The 18,564-nt window shown below is 39.5% G+C and overlaps 1 protein-coding gene across 1 annotated transcript; it reads left to right on the forward strand.

The window, feature by feature from the left end:
* Nucleotides 1–15,719: 15,719 nt before the first annotated feature.
* Nucleotides 15,720–18,377, forward strand: LOC125505962 (pentatricopeptide repeat-containing protein At4g21705, mitochondrial-like). The gene is made up of 2 exons (XM_048670859.1): nucleotides 15,720–16,099; nucleotides 17,054–18,377. Exons 1-2 carry the CDS (start codon nucleotides 15,767–15,769, stop codon nucleotides 18,254–18,256), a joined length of 1,536 nt encoding a protein of 511 aa, XP_048526816.1. The 5' UTR covers nucleotides 15,720–15,766; the 3' UTR covers nucleotides 18,257–18,377.
* The last annotated feature ends 187 nt before the right edge of the window (nucleotides 18,378–18,564 follow it).

Here is an 18,564-nt window from a genome sequence, read left to right on the forward strand (position 1 = left end):
GCTTTGAATCACTCATGTCTTAACATTCATGCCATGATTAGATTACATGATCAAGATTATGCTAGGTAGCATTCCACATCAAAAATTATCTTTTTTATCATTTACCTACTCGAGGACGAGCAGGAATTAAGCTTGGGGATGTTGATACGTGTCCATCGTATCTATAATTCTTGATTGTTCCATGCCAATATTCTACAACTTTTATATACTTTTGGCAACTTTTTATACTATTTTGGGGACTAACATATTGATCCAGTGCCCAGTGCCAATTCCTGTTTGTTGCGTGTTTTTTGTTTCACAGAAAATCCATATCAAACAGAGTCCAAATGGGATAAAAACTGACGGAGATTTTTTTTGGAATATATGTGATTTTTGGGAAGAAGAATCAACGTGAGACGATGCCTGAGGGGGCCACAAGGCAGGGGGCGCGCCCGAGGGGGTCAGGCTCACCCTGGGCCCTTGTGGACACCCCATAAGGCGGTTGGTGCCCTTCTTTCGCTGCAAGAAAGCCAATATCCGGATAGAAATCATGTTAAAATTTCAGCCCAATCGGAGTTACGGATCTCCGGGAATATAAGAAACGGTGAAAGGCCAGAATCTGGAATGCAGAAACAGAGAGAGACAAGGAGACAGATACAGTCTCGGAGGGGCTCTCGCCCCTCTGCTGCCATGGAGGCCATGGACCAGAGGGTAAACCCTTCTCCCATCTAGGGAGAAGGTCAAGGGGGGCTCTCTCCCCCTCTCTCCCGGTGGCGCCGGAACGCCGCCGGGGCCATCATCGTGTGACGGCAATCTACACCAACACCTCCGTCATCTTCACCAAAATCTTCATCACCTTCCCCCATCTATCTACAGCGGTCCACTCTCCCGCAACCCGTTGTACCCTCTACTTGAACATGGTGCTTTATGCTTCATATTATTATCCAATGATATGTTGCCATCCTATGATGTCTGAGTAGATTTTCGTTGTCCTATCAGTAATTGGTGAATTGCTATGATTGGTTTAACTAGAAAGAAGTCCCATGCGTTGCAACGGGAGAAAATAATACCACATGCTCTTAATTTACAAAAGGGAAAACTTTGTTTTTGTCACTCTAGTTTTTGTCTACTTTGCTTATGCCACTCTAGAATTTGACATATCACTTTTACCACTCTAAGTTTTTGACAATACATCACAATTGCTATTCCTTGACAAAAACAATAACTTTTCTCCGATCCGTGACCTCAAGCTCATCCTCGCGCCGCCATCCCGAGCTCATCCTCGCTTCACACTGGAACTCCTCATGCCTCCTCTATGATCACCTAGTTTGGTTCGCAAACATCTTCTTTCTGATAATTTATCCACCCCTTTGCTAGAGAGTCTCTTGGCTTGTTGTTTACAACCTATCTGAAAGAAGATGTTGATGTCGCATATTTTGTCCTCAAGCCCAACGATCGTAATAGAGTGCTACATCTGATATGTTCTACACCTCTAATATGTGGACACGCAGGTACTTGCGCCCCTATTTCATCACTATTTCTTGCCATACATGTCATGGGTACTTTTCCTTGTTTCTTCACTATTCATATCTTATCAAACATGTCTTTTTATATTATTTTATTGTCATGGATGCCTCCTTTTTACTTCTTGTCATGCATGTCCTCTCTTTTTCCTTCTTATTTATAGGAGAAATAGTGTAACATCTCATCTTTATCGGATCTCCTCTGCATTTTTTCTTTTATTTCTTTTATAGCGGACATCCCATCTTTATTGGATCTCTCTTTTATTTCTTGTCATGTCCTTATTTATTGGGTGTTTCTAGCAAATTTATCTTCAATTTCGTCTCTAATCCTGATTTTACTGACGTGTTCATCCCCAATCCAGATCTGTACCGTACCTATCGGTATGAAAGAAAGACGTATAATGCATTATTGATTAAAATTGCATCCTAATAGTATATTTTTAATGGTTAACAGGTAAAATAACATCGTATTCAGATTCTACAAATTTTTCTAATCAAATTCATATATAACATGTTACATTTGGAGTTACAGTTTAGAAGCTATGAGTATTTTAAAAAACATTTAATATGTACTGCAGGTTTAATGTCAAAAAACATCAAGGTTTTTTTATAAAATAGCATGACGGACTAAGAATACCTATTTCCTTTATTAGTAGGTATAGATTTGCTTGTGGTTATGTTGCTGTCCTTTGGTGCCCATCATATGAGCGCGCGCATGGATCACACCATAGGGTTAGTTGTATGTTGATAGGACTATGTATTGGAGGGCAAGAGTGACAGAAGCTTCAACCTAGCATAGAAATTGATGCATATGGGATTGAAGGGGGACCAATATATCTTAATGATATGGTTGGGTTTTATCTTATTGAACGTTAGTAGTTGTGTATGCTTGCTAATAGTTCCAATCATAAGTGCATAGAATTCCAAGTCAGGGATGACATGCTAGCAGTGGTCTCTCTCACATAAAACTTGCTATCGGTCTAGTAAAGTAGTCAATTGCTTAGGAACAATTTCGCAACTCCTACCACCACTTTTCCACACTCGCTATACTAACTTTATTGCTTCTTACCTAAAACAGTCCCTAGTTTTTATTTACGTGCTCTTTATATTCTTGCAAACCCATCCAACAACACCTACAAAGTACTTCTAGTTTCATACTTGTTCTAGGTAAAGCAAACATTAAGCGTGCGTAGAGTTGTATCGGTGGTTGATAGAACTTGAGGGAATATTTGTTCTACCTTTAGCTCCTCGTAGGGTTCGACACTCTTACTTATCGAAAGAGGCTACAATTGATCCCCTATACTTGTGGTTTATCAGGGGCAGGCGCGCCCCCACCCTCGTGGGCCCCTTATGGCTCCGCCGACCTACTTCTTTCGCCTATATATACTCTTATACCCTGAAAACATCCAGGGGAGCCACGAAACCACTTTTCCACCGCCGCAATCTTCTGTACCCATGAGATCCCATATGGGGACCTTTTCTGGCGATCTGCCGGAGGGGGATTCGATCACGGAGGGCTTCTACATCAACACCATAGCCTCTCCGATGATGTGTGAGTAGTTTACCGCAGACCTTCGGGTCTATAGTTATTAGCTAGATGGCTTATTCTCTCTCTTTGTATCTCAATACAAAGTTCTCCTCGATGTTCATGGAGATCTATTTGATGTAATTCTTTTTGCGGTGTGTTTGTCAAGATCCGATGAATTGTGGGTTTATGATTAAGATTATCTATGAACAATATTTGATTCTTCTCTGAATTCTTATATGCTTGATTTGATATCTTTGCAAGTCTCTTCGAATTATCAGTTTGGTTTGGCCTACTAGATTGATCTTTCTTGCAATAGGAGAAGTGCTTAGCTTTGGGTTCAATCTTGCGGTGTCCTTTACCAGTGATAGCAGGGGCATCAAGGCACGTATTGTATTGTTGCCATCGAGGATAAAAATATGGGGTTTATATCATATTGCTTGAGTTTATCCCTCTACATCATGTCATCTTACCTAATGTGTTACTCTGTTCTTATGAACTTAATACTCTAGATGCATGCTGGATAGCGGTCGATGTGTGGAGTAATAGTAGTAGATGCAGAATCGTTTCGGTCTACTTGACACGGACATGATGCCTATGTTCATGATCATGCCTAGATATTCTCATAACTATGTGTTTTTCTATCAATTGCTCGGCAGTAATTTGTTCACCCACCATAATATATGCTATCTTGAGAGAAGCCACTAGTGAAACCTATGGCCCTTGGGTCTACTTTACATCATATTATTTTCTCGTCAACTAGCTATTTCTGTCGTCGTTTATTTTGCAATCTTTACTTTTCAATCTATACAACAAAAATACCAAAAATATTTATCTTATTATCTCTATCAGATCTCACTTTCGTGAGTGACCATGAAGGGATTGACAACCCCTTTATCACGTTGGTTGCGAGGTCCTTGTTTGTTTGTGCAGGTACTAGGCGACTTGCGTGTAATCTCCTACTGGATTGATACCTTGATTCTCAAAAACGGAGGGAAATACTTATGCTACTTTGTTGCATCACCTTGTCCTCGTCAAGGGAAAACCAACACATGCTCAAGAGGTAGCAAGAAGGATTTCTGGCACCGTTGCCGGGGAGATCTACGCCAAGTCAAGACATACCAAGTACCCATCACAAACTCTTATCTCTCGCATTACATTATTTGCCATTTGCCTCTCGTTTTCCTCTCCCTCACTTCACCCTTGCCGTTTTATTCGCCTCTTTTCTTTTCACCCTTTTTATGTTCGCCTTCTTTCACTTGTCTCTTGTGTGTCTGCTTGCCCTAATGGCCTTGCCTAAAAGCGTTGATCCTCACCTTAGAAGGTTGGAAGAAATTGAGAACAACGTTAGAAGCTTTATGTCTTTGCAATTTGAGCATAATAATTTCTTCATAAATGAGCTTAAAGAATAAAAGGTTTTATGGAGTACATGAATAAAGAGTTTGATGATATATCTAAGGAATTCTATGGTTTGAAATCTCAGTTTGCCCATCTTGAAAATTTAGTAGGCCAAATTTCGAATAAGCAAGCCACCTTAGTTAATAAGATGGCCGCTAAACCGGAAGATCTAGAGGATAATAAAGATGAAGGTCTAAAAGTGATTGGTGTGTCTCCTATTAAATCTTTGTTTGCCAACATGAATCTTGTTAAAGATGGGACTGGAGATGAGTCAACTTTAGTTAGAAGGCGTCCCAATGATTTGGAGTTTTTAGATCTTGATGCAAAAATTGGTAAAAGTGGAATTGAAGAGGTCAAAACTCTACATAGCAATGAACCCACTATTTTGGATTTCAAGGAATTTAATTATGATAATTGCTCTTTGATAGATTGTATTTCCTTGTTGCAATACGTGCTAAATTCTCCTCATGCTTATGGTCAAAATAAAGCTTTTACTAAACACATCGTTGATGCTTTAATGCAATCTTATGAAGAAAAACTTGAATTGGAAGTTTCTGTCCCTAGAAAACTTTATGATGAGTGGGAACTTACTATTAAAATTAAGATTAAAAATCATGAATGCTATGCTTTATGTGATTTGGGTGCTAGTGTTTCCACGATTCCAAAAACTTTGTGTGATGTGTTAGGCTTTCGTGAATTTGATGTTTGTTCTTTAAATTTGCATCTTGTGGATTCCACCATTAAGAAACCTATGTGAAGGATTAATGATGTTATTATTGTTGCAAATAGGAATTATGTTCCCGTAGATTTCATTGTTCTTGATATAGATTGCAATCCTACATGTCCTATTATTCTTGGTAGACCTTTCCTTAGAACGATTGGTGCAATTATTGACATGAAAGAAGGAGATATTAGATTCCAATTTCCATTAAGGAAAGGCATGGAACACTTTCCTAGAAATTAAATTAAATTACCTTATGAATATATTACGAGAGCCACATATGGATTGCATACCAAAGATGACAATACCTAGATCTATTCTTGCTTTTATGCCTAGCTAGGGGCGTTAAACGATAACGCTTGTTGGGAGGGAACTCAATTTTATTTTTGTTCCTGTCTAGTAATAAATAAATCATCTATCCTATGTTATGATTGTGTTTTTTTATGTTTTAATTAGTGTTTGTGCCAAGTAAAGCCTTTAGGATCTTCTTGGATGATTGTTATTTGATCTTGCTGAAAAAACAGAAAGTCTGCGCTTACGAGAATAATTTTCATTTTTTACCAGAGAGGGATAAAATACTAATTCCAACTGAAGTAGATCAACATACAAACTATTTAGTATTTACTAATTTCTCAGGATTTTTGGTGTTACAGAAGTATTCGAAACCTACAGATTACTACAGACTGTTCTGTTTTTGACAGATTCTGTTTTTCGTGTGTTGTTTGCTTATTTTGATGAATCTATGGCTAGTATCGGGGGGTATGAACCATAGAGAAGTTGGAATACAGTAGGTTTAACACCAATATAAATAAATAATTATTTCATTACAGTACATTAAAGTGGTGGTTTGTTTTCTTATACTAACGGAGGTCATGATATTTTCTGTTGAGTTTTGTGTTGAGAAGTTTTCAAGTTTTGGGGTAAAGATTTGATGGATTTCGGAACAAAGAGGGGCAAGAGCCTAAGCTTGGGGATGCCCAAGGTAACCCAAGGTAAAATCCAAGGACAACCAAAAGCCTAATCTTGGGGATGCCCCAGAAGGCATCCCCTCTTTCGTCTTCATCTATCGATAACTTTACTTGAGGCTATATTTTTATTCACCACATGATATGTGTTTTGCTTGGAGCGTCCTGTATGATTTGAGTCTTTGCTTTTTAGTTTACCACAATCATCCTTCCTGTACACACCTTTTGTATAGACACACATGAATCGGAATTTATTAGAATACTCTATGTGCTTCACTTATATCTTTTGAGCTAGATAATTTTGCTCTAATGCTTCACCTATATCTTTGTAGAGCATGGTGGTGGTTTTATTTTATAGAAATTATTGATCTCTCATGCTTCACTTATATTAATTTGAGAGTCTTTTAGAACAACATGGTAATTTGCTTTGGTTATGAAATTAGACCTAATATGATTCTTGATAGAGTGCATTAATTTGCTTTGGGTATAATAAAAACTTTCATATAGAGTGCATTAAATACTATGAGAAGTTTGATTCTTGATAGTTGTTTTGAGATATAAAGGTGGTAATATTAGAGTTGTGCTAGTTGAGTAATTGTGGAATTGAGAAATACTTGTGTTGAAGTTGGCAAGTCCCGTAGCATGCACGTATGGTAAACGTTGTGTGACAAATTTGAAGCATGGGGTGTTCTTTGATTGCTTTCCTTATGAGTGGCGGTCGGGGACGAGCGATGGTCTTTTCCTACCAATCTATCCCCCTAGGAGCATGCACGTAGTGGTTGATTTTGATGACTTGTAGATTTTTGCAATAAGTATATGAGTTCTTTATGACTAATGTTGAGTCCATGGATTATACGCACTCTCACCCTTCCATCATTGCTAGCCTCTTCGGTACCGTGCATTGCCCTTTCTCACCTCGAGAGTTGGTGCAAACTTCGCCGGTGCATCCAAACCCCGTGATATGATACGTTCTATCACACATAAGCCTCCTTATATCTTCCTCAAAACAGCCACCATACCTACATATTATGGCATTTCCATAGCCATTCCGAGATATATTGCCATGCAACTTTCTACCATTCCGTTTATTATGACACGCTCCATCATTGTCATATTGCTTTGCATGATCATGTAGTTGACATTGTATTTGTGGCAAAGCCACCTTCATAATTCTTTTATACATGTCACTCTTGATTCATTGCATATCCCGGTACACCGACGAAGGCATTCACATAGAGTCATATTTTGTTCTAAGTATCGAGTTGTAATTCTTTAGTTGTAAGTAGATAAAAGTGTGATGATTTTCATTATTAGAGCATTGTCCCATGTGAGGAAAGGATGATGGAGACTATGATTCCCCCACAAGTCAGGATGAGATTCCGGACGAAAAAAAGGCCATAAAAAAGAGAAAAAGGCCCAAAGAAAAAATGAGAGAAAAAGAGAGAAGGGGCAATGTTACTATCCTTTTTCCACACTTGTTCTTCAAAGTAGCAGCGTGATCTTCATGATAGAGAGTCTCCTATTGTGTCACTTTTATATACTAGTGGGAATTTTTCATTATAGAACTTGGCTTGTATATTCCAATGATGGGCTTCCTCAAAATTCCCTAGGTCTTCATGAGCAAGCAAGTTGGATGCACACCCACTTAGTTTCTTTTGTTGAGCTTTCATATATTTATAGCTCTAGTGCATCCATTGCATGCAAATCCCTACTCCTTGCATTGACATCAATTGATGGGCATCTCCATAGCCTGTTGATTAGCCGCATCAATGTGAGACTTTCTCCCCTTTTGTCTTCTCACACAACCTCCATCATCATATTCTATTCCACCCATAGTGCTATGTCCATGGCTCGCGCTCATATATTGCGTGAAAGTTGAAAAAGTTTGAAAAGGCTAAGTATGAAACAGTTGCTTGGCTTGTCATCGGGGTTGTGCATGATGGGAGCATTTTGTGTGATGAAAATGAAGCATGGCCAAACTATATGATTTTGTAGGGATAAGCTTTCTCTGGCTATGTTATTTTGATAAGACATAATTGCTTGGTTAGCATGCTTGAAGTATTATTATTTTTATGTCAATATTAGACTTCTGTCTAGAATCTTTTGGATTTAAACATTCATGCCGCAATAAAGAGAATTACATTAAAAATTATGTTAGGTAGCATTCCACATCAAAAATTCTGTTTTTATCATTTACCTACTCGAGGACGAGCAGGAATTAAGCTTGGGGATGCTTGATACGTCTCCAGCGTATCTATAGTTTTTTTATTGTTCCATGCTATTATATTATCTGTTTTGGATGTTTAATGGGCTTTATTATGCACTTTTATATTATTTTGGGGACTAACCTATTAACTGAAGGCCCAGTGCAAATTGCTGTTTTTTTGCCTATTTCAGTGTTTCGCAGAAAAGGAATATCAAACGGAATCCAAACAGAATGAAACCTTCGCGAGGATCTTTTTTGGAACAAACGCAATCCAGGAGACTTGGAGTGGAGGTCAAGGAAGCAACGAGGCGACCACGAGGTAGGGCGGCGCGGCCCCCACCCTCGTGGATCCACCGACCAACTTCTTTTGCCTATATATACTCTTATACCCTGAAAACATCCAGGGGAGCCATGAAACCACTTTTCCACCGCCGCAACCTTCTGTACCCGTGAGATCCCATCTGGGGACCTTTTCCGGCGATCTGCCGGAGGGGGATTCGATCATGGAGGGCTTATACATCAACACCATAGCCTCTCCGATGATGTGTGAGTAGTTTACCGCAAACCTTCGGGTCCATAGTTATTAGCTAGATGTCTTCTTCTCTCTCTTTGGATGTCAATACAAAGTTCTCCTCGATGTTCTTGGAGATCTATTTGATGTAATTATTTTTGCGGTGTGTTTGCCGAGATCCGATGAATTGTGGGTTTATGATTAAGATTATCTATGAACAATATTTGATTCTTCTCTGAATTCTTATATGCATGATTTGATATCTTTTCAAGTCTCTTCGAATTATCAGTTTGGTTTGGCCTACTAGATTGATCTTTCTTGCAATAGGAGAAGTGCTTAGCTTTGGGTTCAATCTTGCGGTGTCCTTTCCCAGTGACAGCAGGGGCAGCAAGGCACGTATTGTATTGTTGCCATTGGGGATAAAAATATGGGGTTTATATCATATTGCTTGAGTTTATCCCTCTACATCATGTCATCTTGCCTAATGTGTTACTCTGTTCTTATGAACTTAATACTCTAGATGTATGCTGGATAGCGATCGATGTGTGGAGTAATAGTAGTAGATGCAGAATCGTTTCGGTCTACTTGACATGGACGTGATGCCTATGTTCATGATCATGCCTAGATATTCTCATAACTATGCGATTTTCTATCAATTGCTCGGCAGTAATTTGTTCACCCACCGTAATATATGCTATCTCGAGAGAAGCCACTAGTGAAACCTATGGCCCCCGGGTCTACTTTACATCATATTATTTTCCCGTCAACTAGCTATTTCTGTCGCCGTTTATTTTGCAATCTTTACTTTTCAATCTATACAACAAAAATACCAAAAATATTCATCTTATTATCTCTATCAAATCTCACTTTCGTAAGTGACCGTGAAGGGATTGACAACCCCTTTATCGCGTTGGTTGCGAGGTTCTTGTTTGTTTGTGCAGGTACTAGGCGACTTGCGTGTAGTCTCCTACTGGATTGAGACCTTGGTTCTCAAAAACTGAGGGAAATAGTTACGCTACTTTGTTGCATCTCCCTTTCCTCTTCAAGGGAAAACCAACACATGCTCAAGAGGTAGCACCTTCCCGGGGCATCCCCAAGCTTAGGCTTTTTGACATCCTTGAATATTACCTTGGGGTGCCTTTTGCATCCCCAAGTTTAGGCTCTTGTCACTCCTTATTCCATAATTCATCAAATCCTTACCAAAAACTTGAAAACTTCACAACACAAAACTCCAACAGAAAATCTCGTAAGCTCCGTTAGTATAGGGAAATAAATCACCACTTTTGGTACTGTTGTGAACTCATTCTTTATTTATATTGGTGTAATATCTACTGTATTCCTACCTTTTCATGGTTCATACCCCCCTGATACTAGCTATAGATGCATCAAAATAAGCAAACAACACACGAAAAATAGAATCTGTCAAAAACAGAACAGTTTGTAGTAATCTGGAGATTTCGAATACTTCTGTAACTCCAAAAATTCTGAGAAATTAGGAAGTCCTAGATAATTTGTTTATTAGTCCTCTTCAGAAAGAATCAGTATTTTATTGTGCTTCTGTTAAAAATTGAAACTAATCTCCTGGGAGCAAAAGTTTCTGTTTTTCAGCAGGATCAAATCAACTATTACCATAAGCTATCCCAAAGGTCTTACTTGGCACAAACACTAATTAAAGCACAAAACCACATCTAAGCAGAGGCTATATGATTTATTCAAAACAAAACAGGACCTAAAAAGCAAGAACAAAAATAAAATTGGGTTGCCTTCCAACAAGCTCTATTGTTTAACGCCCCTAGCTAGGCATAAAAACACGAATAGATCTAAGTATTATCATCTTTGGCATGCAATCCATAAGTGGCTCTCATAATAGATTAATAAGGCGATTTAATTTTCTTTCTTGAAAAGTGTTCCATGCCTTTCTTTAATGGGAATTGAAATCTAATGTTTCCTTCTTTCATATCAATAATTGCAGCAATCGTTCTAAGGAAAGGTCTACCAAGAATAATAGGACATGTAGGATTGCAATCTATGTCAAGAACGATGAAATCTACAGGCACATAATCCCTATTTGCAAAAATAAGAACATCATTAATTCTTCCCATAGGTTTCTTAATAGTGGAATCCACAAGATGCAAATTTGAGAAACAATCATCAAATTGACGGAAACCTAACACATCACATAAAGTTTTCGGAATCGTGGAAACACTAGCACCCAAATCACACAAAGCATAACATTATTAATCTTTAATCTTAATTTTAATAGTAGGTTCCCACTCATCATAAAGTTTTCTAGGAATATAAACTTCCAAATTAAGTTTTTCTTTATTAGATTGCATCATAGCATCAACGATGTGTTTAGTAAAAGCTTTGTTTTGATTATAAGCATGAGGACAATTCAACATGGATTGCAACAAGGAAATACAATCTATCAAAGAGCAATTATCATAATTTAAGTCCTTGAAATCCAAAAGAGTGGGTTCATTGCTACTTAAAGTTTTGACCTCTTTAATCCTACTTTTATCAAATTTTGCATCAAGATCTAAAAACTTTGAATCATTGGGACACCTTCTAGCTAAAGGTGACTCATCTCCAGTCCCATATTTATCAAGATTTACATTGGAAAACAAATATTCAATAGGATTCACATCAATCACTTTTAGATCTTCATCATTATTTTCACGAAAACTAGAAGAACACGCTTTTATAAACCAATCTTTCTTAGCACGCATCTTAGCGGTTCTTTCTTTGCACTCATGAATGGAAATTCTTGTGTCTTTGAGAGACTCATTGATATCATGCTTAGGTGGAATAGATTTAAGTTTCAAAGAATCAACATCAAGAGAAATTCTATCCATGTTCCTAGCCAAATCATCAATCTTAAGCAAATTTTCTTCAATCAAAGCATTGAAATTCTTTTGCAAACTAATAAATTCTTTAACACTATTCTCAAATTCAGAGGGCATATTATTATAATTTCCATAAGAATTGTTGTAGGAATTACCATAATTATTAGAGAAATTACTAGGAAACAACCTAGGATTAAAATTACCTCTATACGCGTTATTACCAAAATTGTTCATACCAACAAAATTCACATCCATAGATTCATTATTGTTTTCAATCAAAGTAGACAAAGGCATATCATTAGGATCAATAGGAGCACTCTTACTAGCAAACAATTTCATAAGCTCATCCATCTTCCCACTCAAAACATTTATTTCTTCAATTGCATGCACTTTTTTACTAGTGGAAGATCTTTCGGTATGCCATTGAGAATAGTTAACCATAATATTATCCAAGAGTTCAGTAGCTTCTGCTAAAGTAATTTCCATAAAAGTGCCTCCCGCGGCCGAATCTAAAAGATTTCTAGAAGCAAAATTCAATCCGGCATAAAAGTTTTGCATAATCATCCACAACTTCAAACCATGAGTAGGGCAATTTCTAATCATCAATTTCATCCTAAGGGAGATGATCTAGTTGCTTAAAATTCATAATATCATTCCTAAGGGAGATGATCTTAGCGGGAGGAAAGTACTTGGAAATAAATCATCTTTACACTTATTCCATGAATCAATACTATTTTTAGGCAAAGATGACAACCAAGTTTTAGCGCGATCCCTAAGCAAGAACGAAAAGAACTTCAACTTAACAATATCATTATCCACATCTTTTTTCTTTTGCATATCGCACAAATCAACGAAATTATTAAGATGGGATGCGACATCTTCATTGGGAAGGCCAGAAAATTGATCTTTCATAACAAGATTCAGCAAAGTAGTATTAATCTCACAAGATTCCGCATTAGCATCGGGAGCACTCGGAGTACTAATAAAATCATTGTTGTTGGTATTGGAAAAGTCACACAATTTGGTATTATCTTGAGCCATCGTGACAAAGCAAGCAATCCAACACACGAGCACACAAAAAGCAAGCGAAGAAGACGAACGGAAGAGGGGCGAAGAAAAGGCGAATCTTTTCGAAAATTATTTTAAAAGTGGGGGAGAGGAAAACAAGAGGCGAATGGAGAGATGATAGTTTATGATGGGTACTTGGTATGTCTTGGCTTGGTGTAGATCACCTCGGCAACGGCGCCAGAAATCCTTCTTGCTACCTCTTGAGCTTGCGTTGGTTTTTCCCTTAAAGAGGAAAGGGTGATGCAGCAAAGTAGCATAAGTATTTCCCTCAGTTTGGAGAACAAAGGTACCAATCCAGTAGGAGACTACGCAACAAGCCACCGAATACTTGCACAAACAAACACCAACTTGCAACCAACGTGACAAAGGGGTTGTCGATCCCTTCATGGTTATTCGCAAAGTGAGATCTGATAGAGATGGATAAATGGTAAAGTAATATTTTTGGTATTTTTGGTTTATGGAACGGAAATTAAAAGATTGCAAAAGAAAGAAAATATGAAACTAGAATTGTAGATCGGAAACTTATATGATGGAAAATAGACCCGGGGGCCATAGGTTTCACTAGAGGCTTCTCTCAAGATAGAAGTTATTACAGTGGGTGAACAAATTACTACCGAGCAATTGATAGAAAAGCGCAAAGTTATAACGGTATCTAAGGCAATGATCATGAATATAGGCATCACGTCCGTGTCAAGTAGACCGAAACGATTCTGCATCTACTACTATTACTCCACACATCGACCGCTATCCAGCATGCATCTAGAGTATTAAGTTCATAAAGAACGGAGTAACGCATTAAGCAAGATGACATGATGTAGAGGAATTAACTCAATCAATATGATGAAAACTCCATCTTTTTATCCTCGATGGAAACAATACAATACGTGTCAGTTCCCCTTCTGTCACTAGGATCGAACATCATAAGATTGAACCCAAAGTTAAGCACTTCTCTCATTGCAAGAAAAACCGATCTAGTTGGCCAAACCAAATCGATAGTTCGAAGAGACTTACAAATATATCAAATCATGCATATAAGAATTTAGAGGAGATTCAAATAATACTCATAGATAAGCTGATCATAAATCCACAATTCATCGGATCTCGGCAAACACACCGCAAAAGAGTATTACATCGGATAGATCTCCAAGAACATCGAGGAGAACATGGTATTGAGAATCAAAGAGAGAGAACAAGCCATCTAGCTACTAGCTATGGACCCGTAGGTCTGAAGTAAACTACTCACGCTTCATCGGAGAGGCAATGGTGTTGATGTAGAAACCCTCCGTGATCGATTCCCCCTCCGGCAGGATGCCGAAAAAGGCCCCAAGATGGGGTCTCATGGGTACAGAAGGTTGCGACGGTGGAAAAGTGGTTTCATGGCTCTCCTGGATGTTTTTGGGGTATAAGAGTATATATAGGCAGAAGAATTAGGTCAGGGGAGCTACGAGAGGCCCACAAGGTCGGGGGGGGGGGGGCTCCATCCTTGTGGCCGCCTCGAGGCTCCTCTGACTTGCACTCCAACTCTCCTCGGTGTCTTTTGGTCCAAGAAAAATCATCGCGAAAGTTTTATTCCGTTTGGACTCCGTTTGGTATTTCTTTTTTGCGAAACTCTAAAACAAGGAAAAAACAGAAACCGACACTGGACTATAGGTTAATAGGTTAGTCCCAAAAATCATATAAAATAGCATATTAATGCATATAAAACATCCAAAACAGATAATATAATAGCATGAAACAATAAAAAAATTATAGATACATTGGAGACGGATCAGCTGCCCGCCTCTGCAGGTCGCCATCCCTACCACCCTCAACGAATATCTGAGCAAGAGAAAAGAGGAGTGGCATGGGGTGGCTTAGAAGGAATCTCGCGACGCTCGCCGACGGTCACCAGACGTCGGAGGGAGAGGCGGCTGGGTCACTCGGGATCGAGCTCATGCTCAGGTGCTCGACACACAAGATGTGTGAGGAGAGTCAGGAGAAATGGATGAGGCAGATGGGGGTAGGGAGCGTTCGGGAGACTTCGCCTCGACGCGAACAAGTCGCTGGGATGACGTGGCGAGTTCGCGTGCGCCAAGATATGTGCGGGCGGTCCAACGACAACAAGGGTGTTCAGGACGAGATTGCCAAATATAGCATTATTCGGGAGTTATAGATTCCAAAAATATATATTGTAAATTCTACTCTATCTATATATCACATAAAAAAGTGAGCTCACACATGCCACACATATAACCAGACACGCACGTTTCCTAGTCACACACACACACTATAATGATGAAAACTATAATAACTTGATGAATCTCAATAAATTTTTACTACACACACCACCATATAGATATTATGCGGAAAACCTCACTAAGAAGTGCCTTTTTGAACCAAGAGGCTGGTATTTAATAATAATGTAAAAAGAGATAATGCACCATAGTATCATGGCTTGTTTGAAAAATAATATCATATGTGCTATAGACGTGTTAAGCTAGTAAACTAGACTACAAAACATACAAAGTAATGGTTTCAATGGTATTATCACAATCCATGTAATGCCAAACAATTTATGTCTTATTTTGTGAAAAAAGAACCCAATCTAATTTTCTGATAAATGCACATGTTTTGCCTTTGTTTACATAGTTTTCAAATATTTGATCACTTTTTATTGTTGACATAAAGTAATCATCACATCAAACCGAAAACCTCAATATTGGGCAAAGATCAAATTTTACGGTGCTTCTTATCATGATACCTAAAATGTAACCATTTTCAAGGTGTAACCCTTTTTAGGGTTTATGCATATCTTTTTTTTTACTATTACTAAAGTAGTATATTGAGACAGGCTTTAATATTTTCTCAATACACGCCATGATTTATGAAATTTAAAACATTCTTTATGTTAGTTAGTCAAGTTGACATCTAAAAGAAGAAACGCGATATTTTTTTAGTAAAACGTAAAACCGCTCCTATTGATGCTGAAGCAAACAAACTTTCCTTAAACCCAAGTAGCCAAAGGGAAAGAAAAAACCCCAAGCCATGGCCTCCTCTTCCCTCTTCGCCGCCGGGCGCCGCCTTCTCCACTTGGGGCGCGGCAGGCTTCTCCAAGGCCGAGTCCGTCCCCACAATCCCACTCCTCTGCTCCTCCCTGTGCGCGCCGCATCCTCTCCTCCCTCCAACAGCGCCGAGAGGCCGCCGCGGCGACCCCCGGGCCTGCAGTCCACGCTGTGGCCGCTGGGCCACCCGGACACGCTTCTGGTGCCGGAGATCGAGCGCTGGGCGGAGAAGCCCCGCAACCGCCTCCGCCCCGTGGAGCTCGAGCGCATCGTCAAAGAGCTCCGCAAGCGCCGCCGCCACCGCCAGGCCCTCGAGGTACTACCCTCCCCGTGCCCCATTAGCTGCCCGTCGGCTATTCGATGAAATGCGGCAGTAGCTTCCCATGGTTCTCTTCGCCCCTTTATCTCTTGCGGAGAAATGCGGGAAGTTCCCTGCCACTGACAGATGCGAGTAGGACATTTCTGAGATGGTGACCCGATATGTTTCTCATTGTTACCATGCTGCATAATCACGTGGATACTTGGACTTCTCAATGGGGAAACGGAAGTTCATGTGGAGATTCATATGGAATTGGGTACATCGAATGTATCACGTAGGATTTTGGCAACCCAGTTCTAAGAACCAAAATACCTATGAAAATCTTACAATCCAAAGAGGCGTTGAAAGAACTGCAAGGAAGATTTCCTTTCGACTCATTGCTTAGATGTTATGAGTTATGACTTTGCATGACTAGATGATCCGAGTACGGAACAGTAGCACATGGTGTATAAAGAAGAGGATGTCGTGTTCAATTTATTTTTATCTGCCGTATGTCACAGACTTGAAGTTTAGTGGAATGAGGAGTTTAATCTGGCATGTGTTTTATTTTTAACTCAATGTGGTCTGTAGTTAAAATACTTCTGCGCCAGTTAACCTGCATCTGCATTCATGTTTAGAGTTAACGTCAAACTATGGCAACCAGGGGTTTGCAGCATGTAAGCCATTAAACCCTTGAAGTATTTATAAAATAATAATAAGGCCATGCTTGGAATCGGTGTGTTTTTATACACCTGTATTTGTTTTCCAAGTGTATCTTACCTGCCATGTGCAAATTTCACCTGAGAATCAAAACGACGGATCGTGGTCTGTATATTTTACAGGGGCAAAAGCGCTAGAAACGACAATCCAATCAAGGCCTAATCCCTATAGTTTGTCGCTAGTAATTATGGGGTATTTTGCATACCCTTGAAATGCCTCATCAGTTTCTTTCCAAACCTTTACTTTGCACAGGTCTCCGAATGGATGAGTGCTAAGGGTCATGTCAGATTTTTGCCAAAGGATCATGCTGTTCACCTGGATTTGATCGGTCAAGTTCGTGGAATCGGAGCAGCAGAAGCCTATTTCAATCAACTGCCTGATAAAGATAAGACGGAGAAACCCTACGGTGCACTCCTGAACTGCTACACACGAGAACTCATGGTTGATGAATCCTTGGCTCATTTTCAGAAGATGAAAGAGCTGGGTTTTGTGTTCTGCAGTCTCCCCTACAACAACCTCATGGGCCTCTATACTAACATAGGACAGCATGAGAAGGTCCCTTCAGTGATAGCAGAGATGAAAAGGAGTGGTATCATGCCTGACAACTTCAGCTACAGAATTTGCATAAACTCTTATGGCACACGGGCAGATTTTTTCGGGATGGAGAACACCCTGGAAGATATGGAGTGTGAGCCTCAAATTGTAGTCGATTGGAATACCTATGCCGTTGCGGCGAGCAACTACATTAAGGGCAACCTAAGGGAGAAGGCAATCTCTGCCTTAAAGAAAGCAGAAGCAAAAATTGACATAAAAGATTCAGATACCTACAACCACCTGATGTCCCTCTACGGCCAGCTGGGGGACAAGTCAGAGGTGAAGAGGCTGTGGGCACTCCAAATGTCAAACTGCAAGAGGCATATTAATAAGGACTACACTACAATGCTTGCAATGCTTGTGAGACTTGATGAAATTGAAGAAGCTGAGGCCTTGTTGAAAGAGTGGGAGTCGAGCGAAAACACATTCGACTTCCATGTTCCGAATGTCTTGATCACTGGATACCGACAGAAGGACATGCTGGACAAGGCCGAAGCGCTGCTGGATGACTTCTTGAAGAAGGGAAAGATGCCTCCTTCGAGCAGTTGGGCCATCGTGGCAATCGGCTATGCTGAGAAAGGTGATGCTGCGAAAGCCTATGAGTTGACAAAAAATGCCCTTTGTGTTTACGCTCCGAGGAGCGGCTGGATCCCGAGGCCTGCGATGATTGAGATGATACTCAAGTATCTTGGAGACGAAGGTGATCTCAAGGATGTTGAAACTTTCATTCAACTGCTGCAAGCTGCTATGCCTATGAACTTAGATATGACCGACGTTTTGTCAAGGGCTCGTATGAGAGAAGAAAAGAAGGCTGGAGATGCAGAGAAGGAAGCCCTAAGCTTAACAAAGGCATCAGGATAATTTTACTGCAACTCTCAGGACCAACTTATTTCACCATGTAATTTATCTAGTTAGTTACCGGAATTTATTTGATATTTTACTCGAGTCTGAAACTTGCCATAAACAAATTGCTGCCCAGTTCTCCACAGGTTTGTAGCATAGTGCACCCGCATGAACAGCAATTTCTGATAAAATTGTAAAAAAATGATTTTTTTTCCTGACGAACATCAACAAGTGTTCTAAAATCCTGCAAAATTTCGCCACAAAAAGGTATCCATAGTGGTCTGAGCCGAAAAAACAGAAGTGAGTGCTCCAAATGCGTCTTTTTG

Source organism: Triticum urartu, chromosome 1, assembly GCF_003073215.2.
Source record: "Triticum urartu cultivar G1812 chromosome 1, Tu2.1, whole genome shotgun sequence".
Taxonomy (NCBI): domain Eukaryota; kingdom Viridiplantae; phylum Streptophyta; class Magnoliopsida; order Poales; family Poaceae; genus Triticum; species Triticum urartu.